General features: G+C 33.0%; 1 protein-coding gene across 1 annotated transcript; it reads left to right on the top strand.

The window, feature by feature from the left end:
* Positions 1-2243: 2243 nt before the first annotated feature.
* LOC136029042 (cuticle protein 18.6-like) lies at positions 2244-12704 on the top strand. Its single transcript, XM_065707078.1, has 3 exons — positions 2244-2379; positions 9379-9585; positions 12403-12704. The coding sequence occupies exons 1-3, from the start codon at positions 2374-2376 to the stop codon at positions 12604-12606; spliced, it is 417 nt and encodes a 138-aa protein (XP_065563150.1). The 5' UTR covers positions 2244-2373; the 3' UTR covers positions 12607-12704.
* The last annotated feature ends 1163 nt before the right edge of the window (positions 12705-13867 follow it).

A 13867-nucleotide genomic window follows, 5' to 3' on the forward strand; every position in this document is an offset into this window, starting at 1 on the left:
AGTTTTTTTAGTTTTTTTAGTTTTTTAGCTTTTTTACTTTTTTTATTAGTTTTTAGTTTTTTTTGTAGTTTTTGCCTTTTTTTTAGTTTTTTCAGTTTTTTTTTTTAGTTTTTTATTGGTTTTTACCTTTCTTTTAGCTTATTTTTCAGTTTTTTCCTTTTTTTTAGTTTTTTTAGTTTTAGTTTTTTTAGTTTTTTACCTTTTTTTAGTTTTTTTTAGTTTTTTAGCTTTTTTATTTTTTTTATTAGTTTTTAGTTTTTTTGTAGTTTTTGCCTTTTTTTAGTTTTTTTAGTTTTTTAGCTTTTTTATTAGTTTTTAGTTTTTTTTGTAGTTTTTTGCCTTTTTTTAGTTTTTTTAGTTTTTCAGCTTTTTTATTTTTGTTATTAGTTTTTAGTTTTTTTTGTAGTTTTTGCCTTTTTTTAGTTTTTTCAGTTTTGACGTCACCTGATCCAGTTTTTTCAGGTGACGTCACCTGATCCACAGATCCACAGATCCACACACAGACAACTTATTTTTATATATATAGATGAGGAGTTCACCTCCTCCTAATACCTAGCTCTTTACGGTAAAGTAACTTTATTAAGTTCAACTATTTATTCTACAGCCTTTGTGATTCAGGGGTTATTCTTAAGGAATTGGGAAAAAATTTAAGCTTTAGTGTAAAGAGTGAGGTATTAACGATGTGGTGAACCCCCTCATATACGTTGTAAAAACATATGAATATAGAGGTTTGTTACGTAAGCTAATTCGTAAGTTACGTATATTTTTACTAATAAAAACTTTCGTAAAAAATTAAAAGTTCTAGTTGCTTCTTTAAATAACCAAAACATTGGAGGTTAGCTATGCCTACTCCCGCGCTCTTTTTTTCTTAAAATTGTCCAATCAAAGCTAAGAGAAAATAATTTAGCCATAAAAATAAATTAATATGCAAATTCTTTTTCAATTATTCATGTGCAGAGAGCCAAAATCAAACATTCCTTAATTTAAAAATGTTCAGAAATTAAATAAAAAAATAAGTTTTTTAAATGAAAGTAAGGAGCGATATTAAAACTTAAAACGAACAGAAATTACTCCGTATATAAAAGGGGCTGTTCCCTCCTCAACGCCCTGCTCTTTACACTGAAGTTTTTACTGTTTTAAAAAGTAGAGTTGAGAGAAAGAGTCAAACTTTAGCGTAAAGAGCGGGGCGTTGAGGAGGGAACAGCTATCTATCAACTAGCTAACAGCTAGTTATCTATATGAGTTCCTTCGTATATTTTTTCGCCCCAGTTCTCCTTGACCTCTGCATATATCCAAAGGACGGTCCCTTCTCGTGTTATCGCCCCTTCTTGAATTGTTGACTTAAATTTTATTTTTGGTGTTGTCGTTGGTATTTGTTAAATACCCTGACCCCACTCAATTTCTTGATCTGCATGATATGAGGAAAACCGGTTTGTCTGTCTGTCGTTTTATAATTAGCTTAGTCTTATTGAGAAAAAATACGATGGAGGTATATTTATATTAAATGTTTAATGGATAGAGGTTATTAGGTTAGTTTTGATATTTAACATAATGCAATATAGAACATAATTCTCTGCTGTAGTTTCCATAATTCTGTTTCTTAAGTAGTATATTTTCTTCATATTTTGATATATTTCGTTATGATTAACCTAACTTCGCTTCTTGGATTAGATCGGGACATTTAACAAGAACCTTGCTGTTTTTTTATTTTTTTTTACTTTTAGATCGGAAAACACGTGTTTGGTTTATCTATTGCTAGTAATAGTAATTTAAAACACATTCTATCTTAGCAGCTTGACTCAAATTTGACAAGTTTGAGCTCCTTCGTATTCATATTTCTCGAATTACCAATGATTAAGGAAATTTTCCGAAACTATATAGAACTTTGACGATAGGTCTGTTCAAAACGCCTAAAATTGTTTTCATTACTTTAATTCAATCCTCATTTTCGTTTATTCACGACCACTATAAAATTACGACTCGAGAGTAAATGAAACTAAATTAATTTTGCATATTTAACTATGCACTCATCTAGTCATGATAATCAATTCCAAGTTGTGTTCTAGTAACTACTTGACGCTCCATTACTAATTTCAATAAGGCGTAAAACTAAATTTTCTGACTGGGTAGCAGACATTTACGATCTACCATACAGAGATGAAATCGACTGAGAATAGAAATTATCTCAGTGCTCTACATTTGGCTCTAGGAAGATGAGTTGATGATCAAAGCCTTTTTTACATATTTCTTTTTTTAAATTCTTTTGACCTTGATTTATGATTATATAACAAATGAAGAAACTCAGGAAGGATGAGTCTCGTCCATTCAGTGGAAGTAATCAGTTGTTTCACGGATTCATAAGTAATATCTACTATGAAGGTAAATGATTTTCCTGAAATTCTGATCTTTTGCAAAGCAGGAATGTGCCTCAAAAGCACTTTTTTTAATTTATAAGTAAAACAGTTCAACCATAGTCATAAATTGACACCTTATTACTTTCTGTTAGGCTTCCATTTATTGTTGGTTGCATCTTTTGCCTTTTGATTCTGATAGTGATAAGGTTTTTTCGGAAGTTAGAACATGCTTTAAATTTATCTTTTTTTTAAAAAAATCTGGTTGTGTCCAACTACCTTTTTCTTTTCCTTTTTTCACTTTTTGGTATTTTCTGATTGCTTCCAAACCATTCATAGTATCCGTAGAAACTGGAACTCTAGAAAAGAGAAATTTGACATTAAGATATGCGTCAACAGAATGTACTTTTACTGCTAACTCCAAATGTATAAAATTTATTAAACCTATCAATTAATTAGGATAAGAAAATGCACATAATTTTAGAAAAAGGGGAGAACATACCTGAAACCGAGCACAATCTTAATGAAAGGCTTACTATGAAACCCAATGTTCTAGAGCCTGAAGCCTCATGCTAAGGCCTCATGCTAGAGGTTTTAACCGTACTACAAAATTTACAATTGTATATTTCTTTTCGATAAGGATTATCACGGAGGTGTGAATGTTAGTTCCTTTTTTTTATAAGGGGCGTCTTGTAGAACCGTTGGCCACACGATTTCTGGAAAGGGATCATTTGAGTGGGAATTCATAGTTCTTATGCTCTTTTAAACAACAAATAAACGTCACACAGCAGTGAAGTGAGGATTTCTGTCATTTTGTGCCACAATAAAATTTGACATGACTGTCACTAAAGGGCTATCAACTGGGAATTCCAAGGTTACCAGTCGGTACAGAACTATCGAAAAGCTATTCTCCTAGCCGTATTGCGACACGTTTGCCCCTAATCATGCATACTTACGGCCAAGGCCTTATCCAGGATTTTGTTTTGGAGGAGGAGGGGTAGAACTTTTTTTGGGGGGGGAGGGACGGTGGTACAAAAATGTCAAAGGGTGTGTCAAAAATTATTTTATATGCGGTTTCGTTACGTTTTTACGAGCCGATCATAAATCTCGAGGGGGGCTCAAAACCTCAAAACCCTAGATATGGCCTTGCTGCCAGCACAAGATCAACAGTAATTGCAAATTATTCATAAAGTTTTAGAGTAATACTAATAAAAGAGCATTGAATAACTGTGCACCACCAATTAGAGAAAAGTCAGTGGATCTCTTCGTAGGGTGTGCGGTGCCTGAAACCTCGAGATGCACTCTTGTTTTTAACCAGACGAATGATTACCTGAAAATGATTTTTGGGACCTTTAAATGACACCAGGAAATTTCTTTAGAAAGTGCACCTTCATCGAGAAGTAATTTTCATTATAAGCGTTACTACTTAACACTTGGACTTTGACTTAAAGCGAAAGAATGGAAAGTTGATATCCCCATAGCATACATACCATTAAAACAAACAATTAAATGTAAAAATACAAATGTTTTAGTAAATTTAAATAGAGGCTCTGAAAAATAGAACATATAAAAATTATCCTATATAAGAGGCGGGCTGCCACTATCCGAAGTCCCCTGGTCCTTTTAAAGTTTCAATATATTAAAGATATCGCTAAATCTTATCATAATTAGCAAGGAACTTACGGGACGCCCCTCCCCGTATACAGTACATTGGATGTCTCTAAGTTTTAACGTCACTTTACTTTTCATCTTAAAAGAAAACTCTTTTCATATAGTTCGTGGTAACGAACTATAGTAAGGAGCGACCCGGCTCAATAGTAGACAAAACTCTAAAAAACGAAATTTTGATACCAATAGCTACACCAAAATAATCGTATTTCAATCCTGATTTTAAATATACAAGTTTCATCAAGTTTAGTCTTATCCATCAACAGTTACGAGCCTGAGAAAATGTGCATTCTTTTTGAAAGTAAGGGGAAAGACCCCTTAAAAGTCATAAGATCTCAACGAAAATTATACCATTAGACCCAACGTATCAGAGAACGCTAATGTAGAAGTTTCAAGCACCTATCTACAAAAATGTAGAATCTTGTATTTTTTGCCAGAAAACAGATCGCGGATGCGTATTTATTTATATCTTTGTTGTTTTTGTTTTTTTTCTTTGTTTTTTCCCAGTGGTGATCTTATTGACCGAGTGGCCCTTGAACGTCGTAAGAGGTTCAAATTTAACGGAAATTAAAAGTTCTAGTGGCCTTTTTAAGTGATCAAAAAAATTGGGGCCTAGGCCCCCTTCCATGCTCATTTATTTCCCAGAGTTACCGGATCAAGATTTTGAGATAGAAATTTTATTCGGCATAGCAAAAAACGTAATAACTATATCTTTGACGACGACTTAATCCCCCACAGTCCCTGGGGAAGGGGCTGCAAGTCACAAACTTTGACCATTTTTTACATATAGTAATAATTACCGAGAAGTATACAACCGTTTTTTCGGGGACTTTTTGCGTTAGGGTGGGGGTGGGTTTTGAGGAGGGGGTTACGTGGGAGAATCTTTCCGTGGAGGAATTTTTCACAAGGGAAGATAATATCCATGAAGGGGCCGCAGGATTTTCTAGCATTATTAAAAAAAAAAATGAGAAAACTAATAAAAAAAGTTTTTTCAACTGGAAGTCAAGAGCATCATTAAAACTTAAAACAAACAGAAAAAATTATGTATATAAGGGGGTTTGGCTCCTCCAAAATACCTTGCTCTTTACGCTAATGTATTTTGTAGTAATTCCGACTATTTATTCTTCGGCCTTTGTGATTCAGGGATCATTCTTAAAGAATTGGGACGAAATTCAAGCTTTAGTGTAAAAAGCGAGGTATTGACGAGGGGTCGAATCCTCTCATATACGTAATGAAAATGTAGAAATATAGAAGTTCGTTACAGAAGTTAATTCGTAAGTTGCGCATATTTATTTCTAATAAAAACGCTCGTAAAAAATAAAAAGTTCTAGTTGCATTTTTAAGTAAATAAAAATAGGAGGGCAATTAGGCCACCTCTCTCACTTCTTTTCCGAACAAAACTATGAGAAAGTCATTTAGCCAAAAAAAGTTTAATATACAAATTTCGTTTTAATTATTCATGTTCGGTGAGCCAAAATGAAAACATGCATTAGTTCAAAAACTTTCAGAAATTAAACAAAAAATATAAGTGAAAAACGTAAGGAGCGACATTGAAACTTAAAATGAACAGAAATTATTCCATATATGAAAGGGGTTGTCCCCTCCTCAGCGCTTCGCTCTTTATACTAAAGTTTTTATTGTTTTAAAAAGTAGAACTGTTATATATATATATATATATATATATATATATATATATATATATATATATATATATATATATATATATATATATATATATATATAATTGATAAAACTTTGATATATATATATATATATATATATATATATATATATATATATATATATAATATATATATATATATATACCCCTTAAAAGCCATAGAATCTTAACGACAATACTACCATCAGATTCACCGTATCAGGCAATCCTACAGTAGAAGTTTCAAGCTCCTATCTATAAAAATGTGGAACTTTGTATTTTCTGCCAAAAGACAGATCATGGATGCGCGTTCATTTGTTTTTGTTTTTTTCCCAGAGGTGATCATATTGACCCAGTGGTCCTAGAATGTCGTGAGAGGGCTCATTCTAACGGAAATTAAAATTTCTAGTGCTCTTTTTAAGTGACCAAAAATTGTAAGGCACCTAGGCTCCCTCCCACGCTTCTTTTTTCCCAAAGTCACCAAATCAAAATTCTGAGATAGCCGTTTTATTCAGCATAGTCAAAAAGCCTCAAAACTATGTCTTTGGGGACGAATCACTCCACCACAGTCCCCGTGGGAGGGGCTGCAAGTTACAAACTTTGACCAATGTTTACACATAGTAATGGTTATTGGGAAGTGTACAGACACTTTCAGGGGAATTTTTTGGTTGGGGGGGGGGGGGGTTTGAGGTGAGGTGGTGGTGTGGGGGAAACTTTCCATGGAGGAATTTGTCATGGGGGAAGAGAATTTTTAGGAAGGGGCGCAGGATTTTTATAGCATTTTTTAAAGAGCAATGAAAAAATAAATATGAAAAACTTTCTTCAACTGAAAGTAAGGACCAGCATTAAAACTTAAAACGAACGGAAATTATTACACATATGAGGGGCTAACCTCCTCCTAATACTTTGCTCTTTACGCTAAACTAATTTTATTAATTCAACTATATTTTCTGTGGCCTTTGTCATTCAGGGGTCATTCTTAAGGAATTGGGACAAAATTTAAGCTTTAGTGTAAAGAATGAGGTATTGACGAGAGGGTGAACCTCCTCATATACTTATTAAAAACATACGAATTTGGAAGTTCGTTATGTAAGTTAATTCGGAAGTTAGGTATATTTTTACTAATAAAAATGTTCGTAAAATTAAAAGCTCTAGTTGCCTTTTTAAGTAACCGAAAAATTGGAGGGTAGCTAGGCCTACTCCCCCGCTCCTTTTTTTCTCAAAATCGTCCGATCTAAGCTATGAGAAAGCCATTCAGGCAAAAAAATTAATTAATATGCAAATTTGTTTTAATTATTCATGTGTGGAGAGCCAAAATCAAAACATGCATTAATTCAAAAACGTTCAGAAATTAAATAAAAAAACAAGTTTTTTAAATGAAAGTAAGGAGCGATATTAAAACTTAAAACGAACAGAAATTACTTCGTATATGAAAGGGGCTTTTCCCTCCTCAACGACCCGCTCTTTACGCTAAAGTTTTTTACTGTTTTTAAAAAGTAGAGTTGAGAGAAAGAGTCAAACTTCAGCGTAAAGAGCGGGGCATTGAGGATGGAACAGCCCTTTCCATATACGGAGTAATTTCTGTTCGTTTTAAGTTTAAATTATCGCTCCTTACTTTCAGTAAAAAAAAAATACTTTTTTTTTTTATTTAATCAATTTGTGCATCAATGCAAATTTGTTTTAATTATTCATGTGCGGAGAGCCAAAATCAAAACATGCATTAGTTCAAAAACGTTCAGAAATTAAATAAAAAAACAAGTTTTTTTTAAATGAAAGTAAGGAGCGACATTAAAACTTAAAACGACCAGAAATTACTTCGTATATGAAAGGGGCTTTTCCCTCCTCAACGACCCGCTCTTTACGCTAAAGTTTTTTACTGTTTTAAAAGGTAGAGCTGAGAGAAAGAGTCAAACTTCAGCGTAAAGAGCGGGGCGTTGATGAGGAAGCAGCCTCTTTCATATACGAAGTAATTTCTGTTCGTTTTAAGTTTTAATGTCGCTCCTTACTTGCAGTTAAAAAAACTTGTTTTTTTTATTTAATAACTAATAAGAATGCAGTTACAATAATAGGAATGGCACACACTAAGTTACTGTTTCAAAAAAGCACTTTTAATTTATTGAAGGATAGTAGTGCTAACAATATTGAAGATGGAAATATTTAAGAAAACTTTCCATTAACTTGAATCAGCAGACATTAGTTACTTTGCTTTTTTCCCAAAAGTCCTTGAATGTTTGCCGCAAAGCCTCCTCATAATTGACTAAAAACCCAGCTTATCTCCTTGAGTGATTAAATAACAAAGAGGAAAATGCAAATATGCTTTTATATAAGTAGTTTATTAGCTGTAACAATTGTGATTTACTATTTCATATCATAAGTTACTATTGCATCTTGTAACCAAAATAGGAAACATCACTTGCAAAGATAAGAAATTTTTTATTCGTCTAGCAATTGACTGCAGTAGTAATTATCATCTTTCTTCTAAGTGACAGATACTAATGGATCACTTTTGAGTCAAAAAGCAACATACACTTTGCGTTTACTAAGAAGTTATTTTTTGTGGCTATATTTATGATTCATTCAGTACATGACATGTCGAGTACACTTTTTTTAGCCATATGCTAATAGAGAATAAGACAGAGCATCATATTAAGATAAATGGTATCATTATTTCCAACTGGCTGATTTTTGTCTCACCAAGAACGTGCTATCCATGAGTCTAATCACAAATTGCTTTTGCGTGACAAGCTAAGTCTACAACTTAAGAGGAAGAACACGAGTTTATCTAAAATCTAATTTGAGTGAATTTGGGACATGTTTTTTTTTTTTTTTTTTTTTTTTTTTTTTTTTTTTTTTTTTTTTTTTTTTTTTTTTTAATGAGTTACTAAGATTTCTTCTAAGAGCATTAATGGCAATCCTTATTATTATATTAATTAATTAATTATATTAAAATTAATGTAATTCGTAATTCAGCAAATTGCTATCGTCTAACTTTTGATATCCAAGAGCATAAAATGAGTAATTAGAATTTGTAACTTAGTAAATTGTTATTCACTAATTTTGTATGTCCGAGAACATAAAACAAGCATTTATTCACACTTCGTTATCTCATGCGTAGTTTTTACTGGCTGAAAAATTACTTTTAGCTGTTATTTTAGGTTTCATTCTACAAATGTACAAGTAAATCACAAGCACGTGTCTATAGCTTATAGTATTTTATTTGAAGCCTTATTTGTCTTTAACAACGGATGTTTAAAATGAAGTGAAGTTAAAATGTAACATGAATAAGAAGTGTACCGAAAGCAGTCTTAAAGATAAAATCCTAATTTATTTACCAGGGGTGATCCTAATGAAAGGGTGTTCGTAGAATATTGAAAGAGGAATTACACGAGCATGTGTGATTTTTTTTTTTTTTTTTTTTTTGGTGCCTTAAAATGTGTTCCGCCTCTTTTGAAAATAATATTTTTGAAGTTATATCTTGATGGAATATTTAACTCATTGAAGTTTATTAAAGCGACAATCTAAACATAACAAAAGTTAGATGAAAGAAATAAGAACACATCAATTGCAATGAATCAACACTTTCTACGGCCACGCGACTATTAGTAATATGTAATGGCAAAAGCACTATTGCAATCCTAGTGTTTGTAAGGGTAAGCTAAAATTCTAATTGTAAAACTTTCTGTTTAATGTTTATCTTAGGTCTTAGTTGCAACGATTTTGATCGCTCAGGCCCTTGCTAGGCCCCAGTATGGCGTCCCTCCACCCCCTGCTCCACAACCAATTAACGCTGAGTCTAGCATTGCAGTGTTTGACTTTCAAGAACCATCTTACGAGCCCGCACTACCAGTTTATGATAACCCTTCTGCAGCCTCTAACCTTGGCACAAAGCAAGCGCCTCCGGCAGCGGTAAGTATCGCCATACCATAAACTGCTTTTTCTTATTTGTGACGCAATGTAAAAATCTTACCAATTAACAAGTAAATGAGCCTCCGGGACTTATGTATAATATGTACAAACTCGAGAAGTAAAGTTAGGTTGATCCTAATGAAATATCCAAGAATATGATGAAAATGCTATACTTAGGTAATAAATTTATGAAAACTACAACAAAGAATTATTGCAGGGCGGCTGCACAGAACGCATTATATTAAATACCTAACCTAAACCAACCAAAATACCATCTCTATGTATTAAGTAATATACCTGCAATGTAGATTTCATCTGAACCTAAGCTAATTTTTTTCAAATACTGACAGGTATAAGCGGGTTATTGTCTGATCTATAGATCCAAATTCTCGAGTGTGTATGATATAATACACTAGTAGGCTACTAAGCCTTTTAATGGGTTCAAACGAAATCTTTCACTTGAAGTGTCCATTCAGGTTTAGGTGAGAATTTGCTTATCAATTGAATAAACAAAATTCCAAACAGAAATATGATCTTTTTTGGTTAGGGGCTTGATGCCTAGGTTGGCAGAAATATGAATATAGCTTCATAGGGATAATCACTGCTTATAACCGATCTGGTATTTGGTCTTAAAATTTGGCCTTAGAATGGTTAATGTTGTATTTATTCGATGGCAAGACGACTAACCTTATTGATTATATAATAGTTATTTTTGATTTTGTAATAACCTTATTGATTATATTAGTGTAAATTGAAGTCCAACAGGATCGATAAAGGAAACTGTTGTATGCAAAAGGGCTGCTAGTGGTGTTAAAAGTAAGGATCATCATCAAGTAGCGTCCATGGCTAATTAGAGCTGAAATTGAGAGAGGCCCATTACCAGGTAGTCATGACGTCACTAAACTTCAAGAAGAGAATTTAAGACGAATGTCCCAGAACAGTTGGATATGAAACCAGAGAATACAGAATTTAAAAGTGTCGAGGTTTGATGGAAAGATTTCAGGAAAGTATTTTGTGAAGTACCAGAAGATCTTTAACAGGGAAAACTTAAAAACCTTTTGAGTAAGAAGCTACTGATTTTCTGATATCTTAAGATAATATATGGAAGTAAATGAAACAGAAAAGATATAATAGTATAAACGATGGATATCTGAAAATGATGGTATGGATAAGATTGTTCAGAATAAAGAAGATGTAGCATTATGTAATAATAGCAATTTCTATTGACACGCTGAGAAATGAGAGGAAATGGTCGGTCTGAACTAGTCTCAGTTAAAGGCAAAAATGAAGCTTGAATTAGTGATAAAAAAAAATTATGGAGATATGGGAAAAACATCCTGAAAGCATGTTAAACCATGGTAAAATTTTAAGAAATTAGAAAATAAGGAGACAATTTTTGATAATAACAAAATAAAACATAAAAATATGGTTTTTCTTAACGGAGAAGGACCTAAGAAATTATAGTAATATCTTAACGATTTTTTTTTTGTTTTTCAAATTGTTTTTAAAATAATTTTCCACCAGTAATAGAATATTGCTGGTACCTGACCAACACATAATAAGTGGAAATGGAGAATTTCTATTAATAGAGGTATTTTTAAAAAAAAGCACCGTTTTAGTAACAATTAGTCGCAAATTTAATATTATGTTGTGTGGGCTCTTTAAGGCTCTATAAAAAGCAATTATTTTGATCCATTGGAAGGTTACATTCAAACTTATTTTAGTACTTTAAATTTAGGAATATTCATATGACACTTACAGCATCCTTACTCATGGCATAAACATAAGGAAAATTTGGAAATAATCAAAACCGACCCTGGGATTTACGCATTTCGCTAAGTCAGGGTATATTTTCGTTGGTTTAAATTGGCACCTCTAAAAGGATGCCTTTTATGCTGGTGCAAAATTATGTAGTTGCTCAGTTTGCATTTCCTTATTCAATCCAAGCACAAACTTTTCCCTAGGTTCACTCATTCGCCAGTTTCTTTCTAGATTACTTACTGATACCTCAAAAAATAAACAGCTGAATGCGACATTGGAAACTAGCAGATTAAGTTGGAAGTACATAGCCCTCACTGGATTTTATAACGTGATGTAACAATGCAAATAGCCTGTTGACCTTGAGGTTATTTTAGGCTACAGTTGCAGAGGCTATGACTCTGATACCTGCAATTATTGACTTAACTACGTATATTTTCGGAAATCTAATGCTGGATTTCTTCTGTTGTTTCCTTTTCGCAAAAACCTCCTTTCTAGTTTAATTGAATCTTCTTTAATAATAAGAAGAATTATAATCATGGGTGCTAAGCTGTCATTTGGTCAGAGGAGACTTGGGGTTCATCATTCTAATTTTAACCCTGCTCTAGTATACTAAATAGGGTTATTTTTGGGGATATTCAGAATTGTTTCATGTTTCTGTATGAGGGTTGAGCCCCCTCCCAAGGACCTTGTTGGGGGGATCTCTTTTGAGCTCTTTATTATCGAGTTCTCAGCATTCGCACCTAAGATCATAAGTATTGTTTCCTATAAAAATTCATACACATTTTTAACCCTTTCGAACCGGAAGATCTGACCATAAAGTGATGAATTTAATCTCATACTTATTATTTTAAAACAGTACGTCTGTAAATTTCCTTGTGGGTGTAAATAGAAGGGGGATCTATGCATATTAAAAAAATATAATGGCTATTAAAAGACACTTGTTTCTTTTGGCCTTACCTTCTCCTTCTGGGATGATTCCGACCCGTCGTGATAATAAGCGCTCTCAATAAAGTGTCGCTTGATCTTATTTCATTAATATTTGGATTTTATTTTCAGGAGCCAGGTATGCCATATGACTTTGAATGGGCAGTGAACGACTCAGAATCGGGCAACAAGTATGACCATCAAGAATCTTCCGACGGAGATATCACCCGGGGAGTTTACCGTGTTCTTCTTCCTGATGGACGTACTCAAGTAGTTAGTTTCACAGCTGACGCTGTCAATGGATACAACGCAGTTGTTACTTATGAAAGGAGATAGATTCCTACTGGGATCATTTATAGAGTTTAGACTTTATTTTTATATTGCTGCAAAGATTCAATTAAAAATTCAGTTATGTGCGTATCTAATTAAACAAACCTCTTGTGTGCCTGTCAGGGATTTATCCAGGATTTTTTATGGTGGGGGGGGTACAAAATGATTTTTGGGAAGGAGGGTTTACAAGAAACTTCAAAAAACACATTAATATTTGTTTATCTTCATTCATTTTATGGTTTTACGAATCAGACAAAAATTTCGAGGGGGAGGTTCAAATATTCTAACCTCCCTAGCCCCCCCCCCCCCAGGATATGGCCTTGGACCAGTGTCTCTTGTATCACTGTTAAAATATCAAAAATACTCTGCCGTATGAGTTGACATGTATTTCCAGATGTTAATCACAAAGAGTCTCTCTTAAGAGCACTACGTCAGCAAAAAATTCGCATCCCAGAACGCGAAATTGAACACAAATTCGGATGTTTGGATTATTTTTTTTTACACAAAAAACAAAAGCCAACATATTGAAAACAAAAAAAAATCCAACACATGCCAATCAAATGTTTAATTGTATTCAATTTACACATGTCAAATTTGAAAGAGCAGTGTAGTTAATCATGATTTTGAAGTTAGAATATTTGCTTAAAAAGAAAAAAATGCAAATCATGAAAATTTACAAAATCATTGTTGTTGGTTGCAGCAACAGGCGCCGCACAGTGATTTGATGGCGCGACCAAGTCTATTGTATTATTTACGTTTTGTTGAGAAGAATTAAATATCAAAAACTTCAAATAAATTAAGGAGCAACGTTAAAACGTAAAATGAATAGAAATTATTCCATATATAAGGGGGTTGCTCCTCCTCACCCCACGCTTAAAACGCTAAAGTTTTTTAGTAACTTATGCTAAAGTGTTAAAGTTATTTTTAGAAAAATCCCATTCAAATTCAACAACTCTTGTATTTGAGCAGTCTTTTTTAAAGAATAGTGACAAAAAGCTAATCTTCAGCAACAACTGCGGGGGATTGAGGAGGGGGCAGTTTTTCTCATATACGGAATCTTTTTTGTTTCAAGTTTTAACTTTGCTCCTTACTTTCAGTTGAAAAACTTGTTTTTTTTTAATTTAATTTATGATCTTTTTTCAAACCACAGTGGGAAATCTTTCTCCTCCCTCTTTAGAAAATTTTCTTCTAAAACTTTCATTCCCACAAAAATCCTACCAGTGAAAATATCACCCCACAGAGAATACCCCCTCCAAACAATTCCCAA

This window comes from Artemia franciscana, chromosome 7 (genome assembly GCF_032884065.1).
Source record: "Artemia franciscana chromosome 7, ASM3288406v1, whole genome shotgun sequence".
NCBI lineage: Eukaryota > Metazoa > Arthropoda > Branchiopoda > Anostraca > Artemiidae > Artemia > Artemia franciscana.